Source organism: Carassius auratus, chromosome 30 (assembly GCF_003368295.1).
Source record: "Carassius auratus strain Wakin chromosome 30, ASM336829v1, whole genome shotgun sequence".
Taxonomy (NCBI): Eukaryota; Metazoa; Chordata; class Actinopteri; order Cypriniformes; family Cyprinidae; genus Carassius; species Carassius auratus.
This window is the reverse complement of record NC_039272.1, coordinates 19,381,968-19,406,007: the sequence shown is the minus strand read 5'-3', so window position 1 is coordinate 19,406,007 and position 24,040 is coordinate 19,381,968. Positions and strand designations below refer to the sequence as shown.

Here is a 24,040-nt window from a genome sequence, read left to right as displayed (position 1 = left end):
TTTCTTCTCATAAATCCAGTAATTATTCCTTCTAATGCAAACAAGTAAATTAAACCTGATTCTGCCATCATGTGTAATCAAACTGCATGAAATTTATAATTCACATTTAATGAAGAGTGAGGAGAATGGGTGGGGGGGGTATTAAGCAAATATTACAGAAGTTTTGACTTGGTATCTTCATCAAAATTATACTCGCTCACAGAGCAACTTGGTGTGTGCAATTCTTTGTATTGTGACTTTTACTGGTAGTCTGATCTTTGCATAACACACTGTAAATAGGTCAGGTTAGACTGACCTGCTCGTACTCGCCTACTCCACCCACTGAAATGAATGCCAACACAAATAGAACAATCTCTTAGCCTTGAGCTCATCCTTTACACACACATGCACACATACACAAACATATAATGATTATAACTGAAATACACACCCATCAAATATCTAATACCGAACCCCATTAAAAAAAAAAAAAAACTTAAATACAACAGATCCACACTCACTCACTCACATAGTCTGGTTATGTTGGTATTAATTTGCAGTGGATGAAGCAAACCGTGAATGTGATTGTGTGTTTGATTCAGAAAAATGTATTACTTCCTTCAACAGATGATGTCAGGTTGACTTCAGAGAAATGTCCTCTTATTACTTTCTTTGGAGCTTTCATAGTCCATACTTGGGTGTGGTATGTCTACCAAATTGGCTTCAGATGATGTCTACAGTGAATGAATGAATGGATTCCTGGATTTTTTTGTTTAATGTCCAAAAATATAGACTAAACCCAATCCCTACCCCTAAACCTAACCCTACCCATCACTGTAAAAAGTGCTACACCCACACAGTAGGTTTTATATATTTTAAATAGTTGTAATCTAGTTTATTTTATTTGTTTTACACTAAAAAGTATAAATATACTTCCTCTTTACTTAAAATATATCACTTTTTACATAACAATATATTTTAAGTAAAACAATAGCAATTTATTTGGGTAGCTTTTTGTATGAGTTTGTTGTGTACAAGAAATGTTATAAAAGTGAGTTGAAATACACAATTTATTTGAGCAGCTGTCGATGTGGCATGTGTGTTCATCAAACTTAAATATTTGAAATAAAAAACACATAAAAATTAAGTTGGATTTATCCCTTTTTCACTGGCGGGGACTTTCCAAGGCAGATGCTTCCTCGGCACTTCAACTGTTGGAAAGCTGCAGCGGATCTAAATTTCACAGACTGATTAACACGGTAAGATGTGCAAGTTTTGGCAATTTATTGGTGATGTAAAGTCACGCAAAATCGTTCACTCAACTAGGAAGCTAAAGTAAGGTTTGCAAATTGTACTGTATAGCTAGCTATCCTGCACACATGGCAAGCTAAGTTGGCTACACAGTGCTAAGCAGTGAAGTCTTGTATGCAACGATCAGAAGACAACAGCAGTTAAGACCGTGTTGTTAATATGAAATTAAACAAGTGCTTTAGTAATGCCTATTATGTTTTAAGACTACTTTCGCTTTAATTTTACCAATAATATCACTTTTAATCGTTAGTTAGCGCTAACTTACCCTGTTAACTGCCATTCACATTTTTGAACATAGACTTGAAAGTGCATGATCCAAACCTATAATTCACGACTGAAAACATTTTGTAACATGATTTTGATGTACAATTTTCATGGTAGATGAATTTAAAATGGGTTTCAAAGGATGAATTTTGAGATTTAATGTTTTCAGGTGATATATAATGTTTTCTAAAGTGTGATGGACCACTGGTTTTTAAACTTATTCTAACATGCATATTTTTTCTGTCTTTAGGTAACCAAGCGTTTTTGTTACCTGGGGTCTTCAGATACAGGTAAGAAAAACTTCAGAATAGATACAGTTAAAGCTATAATTATTCCCAGGTAAGTAAAACATAGGTAAAATTGCAAACAATAGTGTTGGCTCCATACAATTACATTTCTGAATTAGGTTTTATGTACCAACCACCAATAGAAGGCAGATATGATCACCTTTCTGCTTCCTACTACTGCACTAATAGAAGCTTGATTCATACTGATAAATACAGCCTACATGGTCAGTTAAATCTCAATTTTGTGAGATGCTGGTGATAGTGTGAGATCTTGTACAGTACAGTGGTAGTGGTGTATGTATAGTACAACCTTTTACATCAATTGCATGGTTGAAATACAGAGGTTATAGTACCACTCTATGACATTGTCATGGTAGACTTCACTCTTGTCACATGCTCTAGTCAAAGTATCCATCTAGTATCCATCACCTTAAGCAACTAAAAAGTACAACTTTGACTTTGTGTCGTATCTGTCTTCTATCAGTCTGCTATATTCATCTCAATACCTGTTTGTCTGACCAAACTCTTGATTCTTTTTTGTCTCCCCAATAGAGTCATGATGAAACAGAGGTGCACGCTGAGCTTGGCAGTTCCCCACTGACAATATACATGCGCCATCAGCCAAACACGATTGGGATTATCACAGTAGAAGGACAGCCCATGGTCAGAGGTGTGCCAAACCTGTAGAAAACCTCCTGTTTGGACTTGTCTATGCCCACAACCTCTAATATCACTCAAATCTGGTGTATACTTCTGAGATATATCACAGGCTCTTTGTGGGATTGAACCCTATGCATACTTTTGTATGTTTTGTAGGCACTGTTAAAAGTGACACTAGTTGACATTGAATAAATGTTATTGTCTTTAATCTGTCTTCCCATCTTTTTCTTCTTCAATTGAATTTGTAATTGTTATTGATAAAGTCTGTTTATGTAAAGTGATTTACTGTACTGCTTAGAATATAGACATTTAGATGTATTTTCTGAGGTAATAGCCAGGACTTAATTAAAATGTTTATTCACACTTGATTAGGTTAAATTTACTATGAGCATAAAGTTCATAAAACCTAACTAAAATGAGTACAGGTTACTTGTAGCAACACATAAATACGTTACATATACCAAGAACATTAGGTTTATCTAACTGACTAATATAGCACTTATTAGTTAACTCAACTTGATTTTGTTGTGTTTGAATTAAGTAATTTTACAGAGTTTATTATACTTGAAAAAGGCTGCAAGTTGACTCAACTTAAAACATCCAATGCAGCCACTTGCCTCACTTTTTATAAGTTTGATCTAGGTATTACTTTTTACAGTGCATAATTTATTCCTAAAATCAGTGTTTGAAATGAACAAGGGTGTAGAAGCACCTATCCTTTATCGTAAGCCTAAAACAGATATTTCCTGAAAGGTTATCCCTCGATTCTGATTCGTTAATTGAAATTTTGTTCCAGGATCATCAAGGATGTTGATCCAGGAGCATGTTGTACTTGTTGAGCATGTTGAAATCATGATCACCATTTGGAAAGGCATGTAAAACAAATAAAGCATTCTACTGTCTTCTGTGCCTGAGGTATAGCATCTTTATTTCAAGCTCAAATACAAGGAAATACTTTTGATAGATACGGAAATACTCACAGCAGGATACAACCTCCACCCTTACAGTAGCAAAAAGCATGTCTTAAATAATAGAGCATTAAGCAATCACTACCACTAGCTTAGGATACATTAATATACTTGGATGGGGCCTAATGGTTACGGATGTGGGCTACTAACTCGAAGGCTGCTGACTCAATACCAAGAAGGATTCACCCAGGAGAGTTACTAAGATCACAGTTCGACTCTGCAGGTCCTCTAGAGTCCACTAGAGTGAATAACTAATGTCAATTAAGATATTGCTGCAAACAATTTGCAAAATGACCCAACTGAGAGAACATATGATACATAATCATCACAGGAAGCTCTCTTAGTAGGGACAACAGTGTTGGGTCCGAGCCCACCTTGTCGATGCTAAAAAATCAACTGGGCCAGTAGAAAGAACAATCCTTAGCGTTGATCTATGATAAAGTCTATGTCGATTAGCATTGCATTATTATATACTTTATTATAATGAAAATGGTAAGACAAACTCAGATAAACCATATATTGTCATTGTTGTGTGTTTATTAATCACATTGAAACAATAAAAGCAGTTAAATCCTTCTGTTTCGAGTATTCAAATAATGTATCTCTTAAATTGTGAGTGTAGTTGCATCTGATCAAATGTGTCCAATATATGTGCAATTTTTCTCCCAATCCACTTCAAGCGCAAACTCAGCCCACAGCTGATTTTAAAGATTTTATTGGTTGTGCTAATCACAGTGTTGATTTCAAATTCTATGCTACAAAATTGCTAACCTCTAAACCTACCCCACACCTGACCCTAACCTTAACCAGTGAAATGGACTGCACGGCAGGATATGTGCTTCATAGCGTGGTAAAGAAAGATGCAGTTCAGGGGATAAGCAGTTAATAAAATTATGCAATGTGAGATCGCCAAGCTAGGCTGTTCCGTAACTCCCCAAACGGACCTCAGCAGACAATGTCACATTTTTAGTTACACCCAGTGTCACTACACCCCTCAAGCCCTGGGACGTCCCCTTTGCTTGGAACAAAGCGACAGAGTGAAATCTTTCCCCTGCTCTGCACTGGGACAGCTCGTGGGAGAGCTCGTGGGCAGTCTTGATGTTAAATCCACTCCACATTCCCCACATTTACATTACCAAATCAGAAAAATCCCTTCAGCCGTGATTTTGCCAAGCAATCCCTTCAGTAAAGTCAGAATTCAAAATCGAAAGCCTGGCATAGATATTTGCAAGATGATAAAGAGTATTGAGTAACTTATCAGTTTAGAAAGAAATAAAAAAATATATACTCTCAAGTGTGTAAATATGTTATATGTTATCTTTACTAGCTAAACAGTTTAGTTATGTAGTCTAGGCTTGTTGTATGTTTAGCTACATACTTGAATAGAAATGCATTTGCCTTAATTTAAACATATTTCATGGGAAGGTCCGATTTTAATCTGCACCACAGGCACAGAAGTACCTTTTTCAGAAGCTGTTCTTGTATCTGTCAATCTTGATTAAGAGTCTAAGCTCACAGAGTTTCACAAAGTTTCACTCAGCTAATTTCTACTCCTTTTAAGGTAAGAAATCATACTTTCTTCTTGACTAAATACTTCTTCTGCCTCGGATTTCAGTGGAATTTCATCTTTTGCTACGATTTGTTTTGAATGTAAGGTTCTTTCCATTTGTCAGCAATCTCTTTGAACAGGCAGATCCAAGGATCACTTCATTTGAATTTCCCCAATCCTTGATTTATTTATTTTAAATCAGTACAGTCTTATTGGCAACAGTGGGAAGCTATGGTTTTATAGGCTTTCCCAAAGGAAGGATGAGCTTCACATTTACAATGTAATGCTTATGTTAACATTACATTTATGCATCTCACAGACTTGCAGAAACCTGTTCAAATCGATGAAGACAATATGTGCTAAATTTAAATCAGTATTTGAATGAAAGGTTAGCAGAACCAGGCCACTAAATTTGACATAACTCCAATATTTGATTTTGTTTCTTTTGTTCAAATGAAGTAATGATTTAACACTGAAATAGAGCAGTGTAACAGCTCTAGTCTGCTAAAACAGAAGTCATTTAAAGAAATATTGCTGTTTTGACATTCATCGAGCCAAAAAGTAAATCCCAGTTCATTTCTCAACTATAAATATAAACATGTCTCACATTCTGAGTCTCATAAACTGACAAGATATCAAAGCAGCTTATGTAAAGTTTGGTTTGACCTGAGCTGAACAGTAAAGAAAGATTAGGTTTATCACTTTTAAAGCATTTTTTAAAAACCCTGTTTTGTACCTTATTCATAGAAGGTACCATGCAACTAATCAATGATCAGCAAATCGATCTGACCTACTGTACAAGGTACAAGCCTACGTCAAGCATTTTTTACTGATTTTACTCTTAGCTGACATAATATACCCAAATTAGACAGTGACTCCTCACACTAAAGAAGGAGGAGTAAAAGAGGGGAAAACACCATGGGGCAGAAATACACCAAAAGAGAGTGGCAGATGGTTTAGAAATATGAAAAATAAATCCATACCCAGAAGGAAAGGTGATATAGCAGCAGACATTGCCTGTGTAAAACAACACTTAACACAAGCATCACATTTGTCCTTGCAGAATATACTTTGTAAATATTCCTTAAAGTCCAAAAAGGTGAACATGGACATTTGGATGTTAAATTGTAGCTTTCAGGCTAGAAGTCTAAAAATGTGTAGTATCTCTACATGTTTTCATGTACCTAGTTTGCAGGTTAATCATATATAATGAGTCTGAACTTTTCATTACTGAACCTCTTTGTCCGTGTTTCTAATCCATCTTCCACTCTCTCTTTCTGCATCTCTCTCCCATGGTGTTTTACCCTCTTTTTCCCTTCCTTCTTTCCTCTTGTATGCCCAATGACTTTCATCACATATTCAATTTTCACCTAGACCCCTGACGATCTTACCGAGGAGCAGAGGACTGTGTAACAGTGTGTATGCGTGTGTGTGTGTGTGTGTGTGTGTGTGTGTGTGTGTGTGTGAGACAGCAGTGTGAGAGGTGTTGAGATGCTGTTAATATGGCCTCCAGCTGCCAGAGAGGGTCTAGAGGAGCAAAAGTGCCATAATTCTATAATGTGCTGATAACACTCTTTCTCCTCTCTTTTCTCTATTCAGAGAGAGACCGCTCTCCTAATCCTCCCCATCCTGTCATTTTTTTTTCTTTCAGTTCCTTTGGAAATACCACACATCTATCATATTTTCTGCCAAACTTTATAGTCTCTCTCACACACTCTATCTCAGTTCTATCTCTTATTCCTGTAATTTAGACGCTGATGGAAGTTGTTACAGATTTGACTGATCATAGTATAATACATGCTCTCGTTCTGTCTCCTGTTCAGCATGTGCTCAATAATAACTTCAGATGGGTGCATTCAGAGTCAGTGTCCAATTGAAACTGGATGTCTCCTCCTCATTTAGATCCCTTACTGTGCCGCCACCTCCTCAGCAATCAAAGAAAACAACCTCAGTGTGCTGTAATGCTGCCCTATATCAGCTGCCTAAATATAATAAGTGCAAGTCAAGGAGTGCACCTATCTGCTCAGGAACTTACTACTTGATTACCTAAAAGCCATGCATTACTTCAGAATAAAGCACACCTGAGGAATAATTCGGACCGGCATTTGCTCAGATTATTATTCAAATTTTGATGTAATTGCAACAAGCCTGCATCTTAAAACTCTGATTTTATAACATATATGCCAGTGGATGTTCTAGATAATAGCAATTATACATAATTTATTAAGGTCAAGGTGATGCTGTCTATAGTTGCATGGGGGAAAAAAAGCAAAGTTCTGTCACAGAAACCCTCAACTTAATTTTGACCTCTGTACTTTCCTGACCACATGGATTTTTTTTTTATTAATGAGTAATTTGTCTGCTATTGAATACTGCTGTAACAAAATTACAGTTAAGAACTGTATTTTGCACAGCTTATAGAGCTATAAATTATTCTCAATATATCTCAAAATAACTACATATATTGGTAATTATAAGGAATCTTTCTTAACACCAAATCATTAATCAACACGAAAAAAATTTAATCAAATCACCCCAAACTTTTGAATGGTAGTGTGTACATATATGCACACAGTCGTGGCCACACAAGGGCACTGACATATTTTAACATCAATAAGTGCACATTTCTTTTAGTTGAGACTGCTCAGACTTTTTTATTATTTTGGGATATATTGTTAGTTGCTTTTAAACTGCCCACTGTTCTTCAGAAAACTCCTCCAGGAACTGCAAATTCTTTGGTTCTCCGACATCTTTCATGTTGTCCAGACATCTTTCATCTTTTCATCAATGTCTGATTTTAAGATTCCTATTTTCACACTTTTATTTAAACCTTTCTCATTCATTTAGGTCTGTTCTTTGGGAAGCTTCTTAAGTCATAATCTGCAGAAGACTAAATAAATACAGATTACTTCGACCATCCAATGTTTTGCCTTCTTGAGTATCAATGAAGTTGTACTTTTAAAGTTGTAATTTGTGCTCAAGCAGTACTAATGAAATATTCTTTGAATTACAGTTTAATTAGTTTATTAATAGTGGATTGGAGTTGGAGTTAATTTAATCCATTCAAGAATGAGACAGAAAAACTAAAAGAGGATCAGTGATTACAATCAAGCTGATTGCAACTCGTTACCCAGTGACCTACTGAAAACAGTCTCAAAAAAAAAAAAGTTATAAAACAAACTGAATGAAGAATAAGTATCCTGTAATTTAAGTGATAAAAGCAGCATACAATAAACAATTCTGTTCCATTATCTATTGCTGTGCAAATTTATTCAATTAGTGAAAGCCCTTTGGAGAGACGAAAGGAGGGAGACCTCTTAATGTAGACCAGAGAGATAAACCCTTAATTATTCATCAATAATTCATCAGAGTGTCCTAGAGGGAGAGATCATGCACTACTTCAGGAAAGGAGTTCCCCACAGATGACCTGAAGACACCCCCCACATGCATTCCCTCTTTCTCTCTCAAAGCAGTCTTTAAAATGGCTCAGCTGCCATCAAGCTGCATTACCATGACAACTCAATTTATCTAAAGATTCAGAGCTTCATACACAAACAAAATCAGCACTCTCCGACAGCCATATCCTTGTAAACATTGGTTCTGGTGAGTTACTCTTCAACTGGCAGGCAACTTTATTAGGGGCATCGATGCAATACATGGTTTAAGCGGAAGTGTAAGAATGATTGCATGACTCACGCTGATGGAAGCCACAGGAGCGATTTAAACCAAAGAAATACAATCCATGTCCAAAATAATCTTTTGCAACTTGTGTATCCTTAGTGGACAGTTTACCTTCTTACATTTGCCTGGAACTGCATGTGGTAGGATACATAGGATATTTCTCATATTAATTCATCCAAAAATGAAAATTCTGGATGGATTTCTTTCTTCTGCTGAACTCAAAAGAAGATATTTTGAAGAACAGTTTCTGGTCCCCATTGAAAACTTTTTTCTTTCCATACTATGGAAGTCTATTAGGACCAGCAACTGCTTGGTTACCCACATTCTTCAAAATATCATATTTTATGTTCAACAGAGACTCATAAAACAAATCCATACAGGTTTGGAACAGCCTGAGGGTGAATAAACGATAACATAATTTTCATTTTTGGGTGAATTACACTACAATAGCTGTCACTGGGGCGGTACCTTTTCAAAAGGTCCATATTTGTACCTAAAGGGTCAATTTTGGTACATTAAAGGTACATATTAGTGCTTAAAGTGTACATGTTAGAATCTAATAGGTACAAAAGTGTAACTTTTGTAAAGGTACCACCCCAGTGTAGGCCTGTCATGATACATTTTTCTGGACGAAACATTGTCTAAGAAATTATCGCGATAAATGATAATATTGTCGTTCTAAGACCAGTTTCAACTAATATAATGATAATGGCATAATTACGCAGGTACACTTTTTCAAAGATCAATAAACTTTAATCTTATTTTATGGCAGATTCTGAGCAAGAAATACCAACATGTTGACTTCGTGTGGCTTAAAACTAATACATTTTGTATGTTTGTATGTGATATTATTTTTATATGCCAGTTATGGATGCTCATATTGACAGTTTACATTCATGTGTTACATTACATATCATGTGTTTTGGGCACTCAAGTTCGTTATTTCAATGCACACTCATAATACCTAGCGCCTAGCGTTTTCCGCGCGTTTTTAGGCACAACATGTGAATGGCCCCTGTGTTTGTGTGTGTGCAAAACATCGCAAACGCAAACATCCACAAGCAAATGAAAGGCACTTCCCAAAGCAGGTCATTCTAGCCAGAAATTATTTCTTAATTCTCTGTCCACAGTCTGCGCTCTAGACTAACCCCACATTATGACATTTTTTTTAAGTAAAAATTTAATAAGGAAGTTGTTGCGGCCAAAAAAATTATCGAGCTAATTTTATTTTATTGTGCAATTAATTGATTTATAAACTATCGCGGTAGGCCTACCCCAGTGACAATGTTTGTACCTTTATTTTGTATTTCGTTGCCTTAATGTATTTCGTTGCCTTGTACCCACATGTGCAATGACAATAAAGTTGAATCTAATCTTATCTAATTTTTATTTCTTTATTTCTTATTCCTGCAAGGTGCCAAAATGGAAATATAATACAGTCATTTGCATTGTCTGTCAATAAATTGCAAGAGAAAAATGCTTAATAACTCTTTTGTAATATGGACAAAAATGTATCAGTTCAATAAAATTAGTTAAAAATGCATTTTCATGGCCTTTGAGAATATTTATAGTCATTTTTCTCAATTCAATGACAAATGGCAGGTGCTGTGAAAAGTTCATTTTGGCCCTTTTACACAAAAATCAGCCACGGTGAGGGCTTTTTAGGTTGATCAATACTCAAATTTTCAAATGTAAATTATCTTTGTAATTTCCTTCCTGTATAAATCATAACAGTGATTTATGTAATTTAAGCCATCCGTCATATCACATAAAACAAAACTTTATGCATTACCAAATGACCAGAAACAGTGAAATTTGTTTCCATAACTTAAAAGGACAACCTAGGGTTACTTAAGATAACTTGATCCTTGCAGTGATTGAGCCAGAAAACCTCTCATCACTATGTCTGGGCTGTGAAGAAATAGTTCACCCAACAATGTCATTATTGAAATGTAAGTCCACTTTCTCTGCTGATGTTATTTGAGGTCATTTTGTGAACAAATTATTCTTTTGAGTCAGTTCTTTTCCATGATTGATCTGAGTGACTGTGAGGTTCACAAATCAAATTGAATGATTCGTTCACAAATTTGACTGATTCGGTTCACTACTGGATGATTCACAGCAGTTCTCTACCCACTGGAGGGAGAAGAATAGTGATTTAAAGTTTTGACCTGTTCCTCACACAAAAAAGTAGTATGCCTTCAAAAGACCTGGACAAAAGTGCAAAACTTTTTTTCAGTGGTCATAATGAACTGTAAGACTGAAGAGACAGTGAACTGAAATGTAAAAGACATGAGCGAGGATTCTTAAATCTTTCTTCTTGTTCCACAGAAAAAAGAAAAATACAATGATAAAGACTCAGACCCAAAGTTATTTAAGTATCGTTGAGATATTACTATAGTTCTTATATATAATTTTTTGGGGAAGGTTTTAGTGTTTTTTGTCATTTTGATTAGTTTTTCGTTTCAAAATATGTCTAAATAAGTTTTTATTCATTTTTATTTGAGTTTTAATTTTATTTATTTTAGTACATCATGTAAAACTAAATGAAAAAAAAAAACATTTTAATTAATTAATGAAATTACTTTAATATAAAAAGTATTTATTAATTGTTGTAATATGAAAATTATATTTTTTTTTTTCAATTAAAAAACAACAAATCTGGTTTTAGTTACCTATAATTTGGAATTACATAAGAGTACATGAAGGGCAACATATTTGGGTGAACTATTAGTCACTATATAGCACATCAGAGTAGAGCACATATGGAAGCACACAATTTACCTCCCAGGGTCATCCCAGCCTCGAAACACTTCCTCAGACGGCAGGATGGGCAGTTCTTCCTCCTCAGTTTATCTATGGTGCAGTCATTCCTGCTAGCGCAGAGATACTTCTGCTTCCCTAGAAGAAGAAGCAGATGTTTTTCAGAAGTTTAAACTTTTGGTCAGTTGGCAGCCAAAGTAAAGCTCTGTATCTGGATGTAAGATGTATAATTTTTACACCAAGATAAAATGTAGATCAGAATAAAAATGGAGAACACACACACACACACATACACACGCAGAATGCTCCAATTAGAGGGAGCTGTTACATGACTAGCCAGTCGCAGCCCTCACTCTGGGCACCTGGGGACAGCCAAATGAAAACTGCAGAGTGAGATTTGAAAAGAGGTTCCACGGTGTGTGTGTGTGTGTGTGTGTTTTAATCAGGAATACAGAGAAACTGCTGCAGTCATGTCTGACATAAAATTACAATGACATGTCACAGACATCCACTGCGAGACCTACATAAAATTAACAAGATCTAAGAATAAAACAGAAGTAAAATCTAATCAACATTAAATTGAGTGCAAAAGCAATGCAATTAACTTATTAACTTAATTTATAAAAAAATACACACCATGACAATCAGATTTGACATAATGCCAAACAAATGTACAAACTGTAATCAGATCTTGCAGGTTATCTTTTTACACAGCTGAGATGTGTTATTTATAAATCTTTCGTCAGCGCACAGGACACCTGTTTGAAAAGAGCGACTCTTCTTAGAAAGTGGCGATGCTAAGTTGTGCAAGAAATGATGTCACCTTTGAACAAATTCAGAAAGACTTCTCTAACCTTACACATCTGTCTACAATTATTCATAAAAAACAATAAGACTGCTCCATTTAGTATACTGTTCCAGGTCTCCATTAATGACGGTTGAAATGGTATAATAGTGCGCTATTTCTGTATTTGATTAAACTGAAGTTCATTGTTGGCTGTAGGGCAAGATCTTTTAACTCCTCTTAACTTTGATAAATTGTTTAGTTCCACAATCTGTGGATGTTCAAAGCAAAAAGGTAATGACTTTATCAGAAGAGTGTATTATATTTTTAATTTGAACATTTATTTGAAGGGTGAACATGGGTTAACTTTGCACACTTATACAGATCCTAAAATTATCACTTATGTCATTTCTTATATATAGCATATATATAGTTCATATATTTGTATATAATGTGTATATTCAGTCTACCCTCACCTCATAGTCTGTATTCATTTACTGATCCTCATGTTGCAAACCTAACATAAACTACCATTCAAAAGTTTGGGTGTAAAAGGTACCTGTAATTACTTCAAGTGAAGAAAAGCAGGATTGGCACTCGTTTGTATGCATCTTAATGATTTTTGGATTTTTTTTTTATTTTGCAAAAAGCACACATGGAATATAGCACAAATAGTTCATTTTAAAAGAATTGGGACTACAGATCATCAGGTGGGAACTCTGATTACAGGTTCATCTTAACACAAGCGTTAGCAATTTCTAAGCAAATATCCTGTTTTTTTTTTTTTTTACATGTTTTAATACTTGACTGTACACTGAATTTTCAGCAGGCATTACTCCAGTCTTCAGTGTCACGTGGGCCTACAGAAAAAAGTTTTCTGAACACAAAAAGTTTTCTATGAAGATATCAAATAGAATTTCAAGGCCTGCTTTTTTTTATACATTGAAAATGACCAATAGAAACTCTCCCTGGCCTGGTCCCCACCCACTTTTATCAAAGAGAACAGATCATCTTGCACATTCTGCCTAATAGAAAAAAGAAAAATGGTCATACAAGTTTGGTATGAGAATGAGAAAATGAATAAGAGACATGAATAATGCTGAAATCTATGCTTAGGGCACTTTGAGCTAAGCATTTGGGTCCCACTAGCGTTTCCACTTTCAGGCCAAAAGCAAGCATGCTAGCGCGTGCCAGGGCCAGTCATGTTTCCACTGTCACTTCCAGGGCTTAATCGTGCCCTGTCAGGGCTTCCGCGGGGCCAACGGCCAGGGTTTTTTGCCCCACCAAAAACCTTGGGCTAAAACGAGGCGGCTCAGGCTTGAGAAGTGGTTATGAACAAAGGTGGAGTTTCTCCACATCTGGAGGTCATCAGCACCACAGATGATTTCATATAGTTAACAGCTAACAGTAGCATTTAAGTCTTTTAAAATAATTTTAGCTCAGAACTCACTTTTCGACAGAAGTGAGTGTTTGAAATAACCTGTTTGAGATGGAAAAAGTATAGAAATGAACATTCTTTCTAAATGTGAAACAGAAACAGACACGAATATGTATGTCCTCATTCTTCGGTGAAATAAAAGTAAATACCACTTTATCTCTGTGTGACTTATTTTCAATCCTGACAAATTAATTCATTATGATCAATGTATCACTTATTACTGTAAAACTTGTAAAACATTGATGCTTCTGGATTTAAATCTTAAGTAAACAACAAAATATGCAAACAAACAGAATCTTTTATCATTTTCATTTTGTGATCTTGTTATAATTACAGATTTCTTCTGATAACTTGTCTTTGTTGGGGAAATGATGGGGTTGCATGACGTTTATCTAAAGAGGCACGTAAACGGTGGGTTTTAATAAAATGCAGCAGAGCTTCTGGCCCAATGGTGGAAACACAGCATGATTTTGGGCTCTGTGCTACGGGTCTGAGGTTATTAGCCCTGCCCTGCCCTTGGAAAGCCCTAGCTCACACTGGCCCCACAGGGGAAAACCAGCTACTGATTCCTAATTGTTTGTGGCGGGTCTTCAAACATCTCACAACCAAGTCTGTAATTTCTAGGCTTGTGAGTATTAGATTTCTATGTCCTTTTGGCTTGCATAATAGGGAAAGCATGTGTCCCTAATTTCTGTATACTTAAGACACAAAGTGTCGCCTACTTGCTCACTTTTTGTTTTCTCTTTTTTACTGAATTCCTGAATGCCTGTGTGTGATGTGCCAATTGTTGCAATTTTAAGTGATATGATTAAAAACAATAAAAGCTTTACTGGTCAGAAAGTATATTCGTTCTATGGCAGCGTTTAATGCATCTTTAATGACAGTTTATAGCTGCATTTTAAAGTTTTAATTAAAGTGATACATTTCCTCCTCACACATGGTGAATATATTTAGCCGTTAATACAATCCGAAGCCAGACTTTTGTTATAATGAGTGTATTTATATTACCCTCAGCAGCTCTCTTAAAGAACACTTTGCAGCTTCCACAAGTGAGGGCTCCATAGTGACATCCAGATGCTTCATCAGAGCAAATTAGGCACGTCCTCTGTGGAGGAAGGAAAAACTCCATTGGGAAAATGTCACTCCTCCCTCCATCAAACCTAAACATAAAAACACAGCATAAACTAATGGCATAACAAAACACTGACATTCTGTTATATCTGCAGAAAAAAAAACAATTATACTACAAACATGGAACTTGTCCTTCCACTGTAATGTCAATTGTGAAGAAAATATGAGATACATAATAAGTAATTTGAACAGATCATGCATACCAGCTTTCATCCAAACAAATACAGAAATGTAGGAGTAATGGGCATGCATGTGTACATTCAGATGAGCAGAATAAAAATAGTGTAGGTTGTAGCTGAATTTCTCTGAAGTTTTACATCAGTTGTCTAGTGTGAGGCTGCTAAATTAGAAGTTTGCAGGTCCAGCATGCAGTGATACCATTCCCTATGACAATGCACAGTTGAAAGCTGGTGCATGTGCCTGTGTGTGTCATTGGTCAAATGATGGTGGTAAGTAGAGGTGACATTATCCTAATGCAAGTGCCAGGTCTCTAATAAAGGGTAATAACTGCTTCATTCTTTAAGGAATGATGGAAAGATTCTGAGTTAAAGAGAGTCATTCAGCATGATTATTCCATTCTGATGATGGCAGCCAATTCTGTCCCCACACACAGTAGGAAAAGTGAACGAAATGACTGCGATTAGGACAAGGGCATATTTCTGATATTTTCTTGGCTGTCAAGAAGAAGTGGTCAAATGTTGTATATTATAATAACTTTTAGTAAAAGAAAGACTAAAATAAAGAAATAGAGAACTCAGGCAATACATTGTTACAGTCCAGACCTACATAAAAAAGGAAAAAAGAAATCTCATTTGTCACCTTTGTTTTCTATTTTCTCTTTGTTTTCACCTCTTTATTGCTTACATACACACGATTGGGTGCTGCTGGTTCATGATATTTCCGAGAGTCTAACGATCTGTGTGCTTGATGACAAATTAATGATCAACCCCGTAGATGAATGAAAGAATGGAAAGATGGCCATCTAATAATAATGGCAGGAAATAAATAACGAGAAAACCACCATTCATTTCAACTTGAAAACATGTCTGCATTAGGTATGTGAAATATATATATATATAAAAAAAAACATCTACATTATAAAACTTTGTTGTCCCCTAGTGTTCAATTTTTTCATTCAATTTAATCAGGAAATAGATATTTAATAATATTTTTTAAATTTATCATTAAATAATGACTAAACGTGTGGGAACTTTTGTAAATCACAATACTAGAATTTTCCAGAAATCTGTGCAGATTCCAGTTAGGCCTTGATATGGGTAAAATCACTCTTATGCTGTATGGGAGTCCTGGCATTCTTTGGATGTGTTTTGGTTGTTTCACTTACACGACTGACCTGCCAGCTGTGGCACTTTCCAAAGAAGCTATATCAATCACAGGGTCTGGGTGTCTCTCACTATCAGCATTATGGCAGCTATTGCTTTGACCTCATGCATCGCCATGTTTAAGAAGGTCACTTGGGCTAAAAATACAGTTGCACTGAGGTTCCGAGCCAGAGCAGTCACACCACACACACTCTCACCTGGGACTCAGATGGTGTTGGTTTGCTCTCACTTACTATTACCACTGACAAGATCTTTAATCTTCCTCACTACTATAGATACACCATAACTTGATAGCTTAACAACACCCAAATCACATTTATGAAATACTAGAAGGGGAGCATGCGTTTATCTTCACCTTTGCTTAGTAAATTTATTGCCATGATTTGTGCCTCTGTTGTTAGGTGTACGATTATTTCCCATGCTTCCTCACCTAGTGTGAGGCTTGTGTTTGTCATTCCTTTGCTTCCAACACTCTTTTCCATTTTAACATATCTCAGATAAAAACATATTTTAGACATAGACATGTTTTGCCCATAAATAAATTTTACATTAAAGGAATAGTTCACCTAATTAATCCTCACATTGTGCTAAACCTGTATGACATTTTAGAATTTTGTTTTGTACGCCAATCATTTTCCAGCTGTGATTCATATTTTAATTATTTGTACTTTACTGGAGTAGTTTTATTTTGAGTAACTTTTACTTCACTACATTCCAAAACATAATTATTATACCATTTACTCCACTACATTTCATAAAACATATCATTACTCCTTATTTTGAAATAAAGAAATCACAAAAGTGTTGTCCGATTCATGAAAGGACTGATTCTTTTCAATGAACCTGTTAAATCGGTTCACAGATCACACCAAATGATTAATTCATGAATTGGACTGATCTGACTGCAGCTGTTCATGAGTCAACAACTCACTGATTCAAATGATCCATTCAGAACGAGTCTCCAGTGAACTGTATCCACAAGTCTGACAAGGACCGGAACCTGACTGATGCCACAAAATGAAGGGTATTGATGTTGAATTTTAAGATTAATTATTGTAACTGAAAATCATATTTAATTCACAACTGTCAGTTGTTTTTGAACTAAATCTGATGTAAAGATAGATCTGTTTAAGCCCACTGAAATGAAAGCAATATCCATGCAATGTCTGTGTTTTAGATCAAAGAACAAAACATTAAAATAACACAAATTAACATAACAAAAGCACGTTCATTAAGCCTGCTGCTTAATAAAATGTTATTCATTTAGCCCTATGTGATGTCTGGTTTTTGTAGTTTTGTCAACCCAAATTGCATATAAGTATCTGGATCAAGTAGTGAAGGCTACTTGACAATTCATAATAATTAATGGATAGAGTGGGTAAAATTGCCCTCCAGTAATTTTTTCTGTGAATCAAAAGTTAAATGTGTCTATCTAAATGTGTTTTTTTGCAGTGACATTTCATAAATTAGTATAAACCAAGTATGTAAAATGTCCAGAGTTTTCATTTTATATATATATATATATTTTTTAATTTGGCTAAATTTGTTCCAGGGCATTTCCCACAGGTTGGGTAAGATTCTGCCACTCTGACAGAGACATTTGCTTTGAATACATTCATAGAAAAATCAAAGAACAAGCAGTTATCGCTTAAAATGAAAAAGACAAACTGAAAAAAAATATGAATGTTTATTCCTAACCGTGCTGAAAATCAGACAGCACTGTTATCTGATGCTAACTGTCTAGCTAAATAGCTACTGTAGCTGACCCTAACGTGAAATAATTAAAAAATATAATCTCCAAATATTTTTATTCATCCACCTATATATATTACAATTCATGGAAAAATAAATGATGTTATGTTCAGAACCTAGTAACAGCCTACACAGACTAGGCTTGAAAAAAATATATGAAAATATAATGATATATTTCTTAAATAACATGTAATCCCTAACATCAGGCCTTATTCTCATATCATATATTATCTGTGATGTTCTGCAAATGAACAAGCTTTAAAACACTTTTTCTTACTGTTGAAAATTAGATCACTTATGGTAAAATCTGTTTTCTCTCAGGTACAGTGTAAGCTCTATGCCAATGTAGTCCTCCATAGCAACAAAAAATTATCTTGACTCCATAGTGGTTATTCTGAGAAAATCCCTGGTATTTTGAGCAATAGGATTATATAAAATATATAATATATAATACATTTATATAAGTAGTCTACATAAAATCAAATTTTATGTACGTTAAAATTAAATTACTTTTGTACTTTCGCTCAAGTAAAATTGAAAATTAGTTATTCATACCTCACTGGAGTATTATTTTATTACACATATCTGTACTCAAGTACTTGATTTGTGTACTTCATTCACCACTGCCACTTTCATTGTACATGTGAAACAATCTTTGAAAAACCTTCTTTTGTGTTCCACAGAATAGAGAACGGTTTGGAACGACTTGAGTTTGGGTAAATGTTGACCAAATGTTCATCACATCAATGTCAATGACAGTGTTTTGATACTGATGAAATGTAGATGTTTAAGGTAGTATGGTTCTCTGGCTTATCAGCTCATGTGAACTGAACTCACATTTTGGCAGGGATGTTAATGACACCTAAATATAACACAGAGAGAGTGTCGGTGTGTGTTATCATTACTGATGAAAGGTAGAGACAGGGAGTATGAAGTTAAGACTGAGCAGGGACAAATTTGTGTGTGTGTGTATTTGTGTATGTGTGTGTGTGTTTGTGAGAAGACAACTGCACCACAACCAAGTAGTTGATTTGACACAGAGTACAGACATAACTATAGTGGCATGAGATTTCAAGGTTATGCACAATGACAAACACACATAACAAACACTCACATACATGCCCTATCTTTCACTTCTCTCCCTCCCTTTATTTTTCTCTGTCTCTGTTGTGCTAAATATTGGTTACTGTTATAATATGTATCAAGGCACTAGCTAAAGAAATAATAAAATCATTCACTCTCACATGAATGAATATACAGGTGCATCTCAATAAATTAGAATGTGTCAAGAATTTGAGTGAACTTCACAAGGAATGGACTGAGGCTGGGGTCAAGGCATCAAGAGACACTGCACACAGATGTGTCAAGGAATTTTCTGAACCACAGACAATGTCAGAGGCATCTTACCTGGGCTAAGGAGAAGAAGAGAGCAAGTTTTGTATTTAATATGGAAACCAAAGTCCTAGAATCTGGAGCAAGGGTGGAGAAGCTCATTGCTTGAAGTCCAGAGTTAAGTTTCCACAGTCTGTGATGATTTGTTTAACAAGAAATTTGGAGCACTTCTGCTGACCAGCTTTTTGAAGATGCTGATTTCATTTTTTCCAACAGGATTTGGCACCTGCCCACACTGCCAAAAGCACCACACGTTGGTTAAATGACCATGCTGTTGGTGTGCTTGACTGTCAAAGAAACCTGGGCTTCCAGACCACCTCAGCAGTGCACAATCTGATCACCTCCATGCCACGGCGAATTGAGCCAGTAATTAAACCAAAAGGCGCCCCTACCAAGTATTGAGTACATGTACAGTAAATGAACATATTTTCCAAAAGGTCTTATGGTCTTATGAAGTATTCTAATTTGTTGAGATAGTGAATAGGTGGGTGTTTGTTAAATGTGAGCAAAAATCATCAAAATTAAAAGAACCAGCAACATAAATTACTTTAGTCTGTGTGCATTTAATTTATTTAATACAAAAGTTTCACGATTTGAGTTGAATTACTGAAATAAATGAACTTTTCCATGACATTCTAATTTATTGAGATTCGCCTATATTTTCTTCATAGTGAAACAATAAGCAAAGTCAAACAAGTGGACATAAGCATATTTCATCAGCACTGGAAATGTTTTTCTTTCTTTATTTCATTTTTTTAAGAAATGCCGTAGGATCCTCAGGTTACTTCGACTGAAGCGATAACTGAGTCTTGCAGCTCCATTGCATGGCAAAATACGCAGTACTTGTTCTGTATCTCAGGGAACCGAGGTTACATTAGTAACCAAGTACATTCCCTATCGATACTTCACTCATACTGCTTCTGCTAAAACACTTTGGGATACCAGTACAATCCCACCGTGCTATGCTAGAGGAACAAATAATACTTGAACTTGCCTTAAGCACCCAAGTGGGCCCAGAGGGACCAAGTATTTTTCAGGTAAGCCCGAAGAATGCACCAAACACAGAATTTGGCAAATGTGGATGGCAAGGCCCAGCCAGCCGCCTGCACAAATTTCTGCAATGGACACACCGTTAGACCTTGCCCAGGAAGAGGCAATGCTCTTACTCCCATGGGTCATTAAAAGGCCCAAAGAAGAGTATGCTAGCATAATAGCGTCAATTATACATTTGAAAAGTCTCTGCTTCTTAACCAGAGATCACTTGGTGTGGCCACCGAAGCTTACAAATAGCTGATCGGTCTGCCTGAACGGGGTGGAGCGCACAACGTAGACTTTCAATGCCCTGACGGGGTAGAGTAAGTTCAGCTCTTGGTCTTGCTCTGAAGGAGGATATGCAGATATAGGTATTACTTGTGCTCTGAATGGAGTAGACACTTTATGTCATGATCTCAGTGGGGGCTGAGGCCTTTTCTGTCCTGGAGCACATGATTTGGGTTTTGCTGGCTCTCCAGGTGTTTCACTTTTCTCGCTATGTTTTCTCCGCCCCTCTTGTTATCCCTGTTAACGTTTTCTCCCTCACCTGCACCCTGTATTACTCTGATTATCTTCCCTTTATCTTACCCTTGTGTTTGCTATCTTGTGTCAGTCCGTAAGCGTTGCTAGAGTAAGTTTCTAGTTGCTTGTCTTAGTTTGCCTGACTTCGGTTTTTGTATCTTTCTCTATCTAGTCGGCCTGCTTTTTTGTTTTTTTTCCCTGCTTGCCTTTCGTACTCAGTAGTCCTCATCAACCAGGCGGCTGTCTCGACTCACCTGTGCATCGCCTTCGGACGCTTCGGCTCGCCAGCGCTGATCTGCCACCTGTTCCTCTATGCTGTGCGGCGGTCGCCGTAGGGATCTTCGAGCTGGCTGTACATGCAGAGCGCTGACTCTCTCATGCTCCAATGGATTAAGTCCTCTGAGTAACTCAATAAAACGCCTCATTCATTCTACCGCAGTTGGGTCCTGTTCCTTTCCCTGACAGTACGGACTGACCAGAAATGGACCCAGCGGGTGAAGAGTTCGTTCGATCGGCTATCGCTCATCAAGGCGCTCTCCTCGGCCACCAAGCCAGCCAGCTTTCGTCCACCGCTCAGGAGGTAGAGACACTCACTACCCAAATGGCCGAATTAAGTGATCGCTTCCGTGAACTACAAAGTGTTCTGTCATCCGCCGCCCCGATGGGTTCCCAGCCTCTCGCTCAGCTCGAGCCCGAGCCGCACGCTAATAATCCGCCCTTGTATGACGGAGATCTGAATTCATGTCGGGCTTTCTTGTCTCAATGCGCGTTGGTGTTCGCGCTGCAACCGTCCCTACATTGGCCAACTTCAACCCTTGCCCATTCCTTCTCGCCCCTGGTCACACATTGCCTTAGATTTTGTCTCTGGCTTGCCTGTCTCAAATGGTAACACTGTTATTCTCACAGTGGTGGATCGCTTTTCTAAGGCGGTTCATTTTGTGCCCCTCCCCAAACTCCCCTCTGCCAAGGAGACCGCCCAACTGGTAATTGACCACGTCTTCCGTATCCATGGGCTTCCGGTGGACGTAGTCTCTGACAGGGGTCCCCAGTTTGTCTCCCGGTTTTGGCAAGAATTTTGTCGACAGATTGGGGCCTCTACAAGTCTGTCATCAGGATTTCACCCCCAGACCAACGGTCAGTGTGAACGAGCCAATCAGGATCTCGAGCGAGTTCTCCGCTGCCTGGCATTCCGTAACCCTGCCTCCTGGAGCCAACAGCTCACGTGGATTGAGTATTCCCATAATACTCTTCCAGTAGCATCCACAGGTATGTCACCCTTTGAATGTTCTGTTGGTTACTCCCCTCCCTTATTTCCCTCTCAGGAACCCGATGCTGCAGTTCCGTCTGCCCTAGCCTTTGTTCGAAGATGTCGCCGCATCTGGAGGAAGGCTAGGAAGGCCCTGGCCCAGGCCTCTAGGCGGACCAAGGCAGCGGCTGATCGCCACCGGACCCCAGCACCCCGTTATGTCTGTGGTCAGAAGGTATGGCTGTCTTCCAAGGACCTGCCTCTCAGGGCTGTCTCTCGCAAACTGGCACCCAGGTTCATTGGCCCATACCAGATCAACAAGGTCATTAATCCGGCTGCGATACGGCTCAAGTTGCCCTCCTCTCTTGGTCGGGTTCACCCTGTTTTCCATGTATCCAGGGTTAAACCAGTTTTAAGATCCCCTCTTAATACCAACAGTTTCTCCCCTGCCCCCCCTCCCCCTCGTCTAGTGGATGGTTCTCCTGTCTATGCTGTTAGGAGATTACTAGATGTTCGTCGTCGTGGCAGGGGCTTTCAATACCTGGTGGACTGGGAGGGTTACGGCCCGGAGGAGAGGAGTTGGGTCCCAGCTCGGGACATTCTGGATCGGTCGCTGATCGACGACTTCCGCCGCAAACATGGTAAGCCCCTTCCTTAGGTCGCCTGGTGGCGTTCCTGGGGGAGGGGGTACTGTCATGATCTCAGTGGGGGCTGAGGCCTTTTCTGTCCTGGAGCACATGATTTGGGTTTTGCTGGCTCTCCAGGTGTTTCACTTTTCTCGCTATGTTTTCTCCGCCCCTCTTGTTATCCCTGTTAACGTTTTCTCCCTCACCTGCACCCTGTATTACTCTGATTATCTTCCCTTTATCTTACCCTTGTGTTTGCTATCTTGTGTCAGTCCGTAAGCGTTGCTAGAGTAAGTTTCTAGTTGCTTGTCTTAGTTTGCCTGACTTCGGTTTTTGTATCTTTCTCTATCTAGTCGGCCTGCTTTTTTGTTTTTTTTCCCTGCTTGCCTTTCGTACTCAGTAGTCCTCATCAACCAGGCGGCTGTCTCGACTCACCTGTGCATCGCCTTCGGACGCTTCGGCTCGCCAGCGCTGATCTGCCACCTGTTCCTCTATGCTGTGCGGCGGTCGCCGTAGGGATCTTCGAGCTGGCTGTACATGCAGAGCGCTGACTCTCTCATGCTCCAATGGATTAAGTCCTCTGAGTAACTCAATAAAACGCCTCATTCATTCTACCGCAGTTGGGTCCTGTTCCTTTCCCTGACACTTTAGCACTTTAGGTACGTAACCATGCCTAGGTTTCAGGATGGCCTAAGAGTCGTTTGGCCTGAATTAGAGGCAGGTGGGGCTCATTGATAGTGCCTGCAGATCCCTCATACACTTTACTGATGCTTATGCTAAGTAGCAGAGCAGTTTTAATTGTCAGGGGACAAAGGTCAATGGACTGTAGCATCTCTAATGGACGGCTCTTCAGAGCCCTCAACACTGTGGGCAGATCCTATGTAGGGACGGTTATGGGGTGGTTTAGCCTTCTAGACCCCTTCAGAAAATGAACAACTAAGTTGTTCAAGCCCACCAATTGGCCAGCTATAGGAGTGTGAGATGCTGCTGTGGCTGCTACATGGACCTTGAGCATGGATGGGGAATGGTCTTGTCCAACAGCTCTTACAGGAAGGACAATTTTTTATTAATTAGCTTGGGTTAAACTAATTTTACTTTGTTGGATCATCAGCTATGCTAATGATGTCTCTATTTTGTTTCTATGTAACTAGGATTTACACAAGCTCCAGTCTGGATCCAGAACACCTGAGAAGAGATGATGCTGACCCTCAGAGGACCCCAGATGATGCTAACCTTGAATCAACAAACAGAACTAACAATTATTGCTAAATGTGGGACTGCATCATATAATAACTATTAATTACTAATATTG

The 24,040-nt window shown here is 37.8% G+C and overlaps 1 protein-coding gene across 1 annotated transcript in view; it reads right to left on the bottom strand.

Moving 5' to 3' along the window:
* Nucleotides 1-24,040, bottom strand: part of LOC113049544 (androgen receptor) — a 64,887-nt gene that overhangs the window by 27,706 nt on the left and 13,141 nt on the right. Inside the window, exons 2-3 of the mRNA XM_026211971.1 lie at nucleotides 14,693-14,844; nucleotides 11,484-11,600 (exon numbers count right to left, since the gene is read on the bottom strand). Of these exons, the coding sequence (XP_026067756.1) occupies nucleotides 11,484-11,600; nucleotides 14,693-14,844 (269 nt within the window). The remainder of the gene's footprint in view (nucleotides 1-11,483; nucleotides 11,601-14,692; nucleotides 14,845-24,040) is intronic.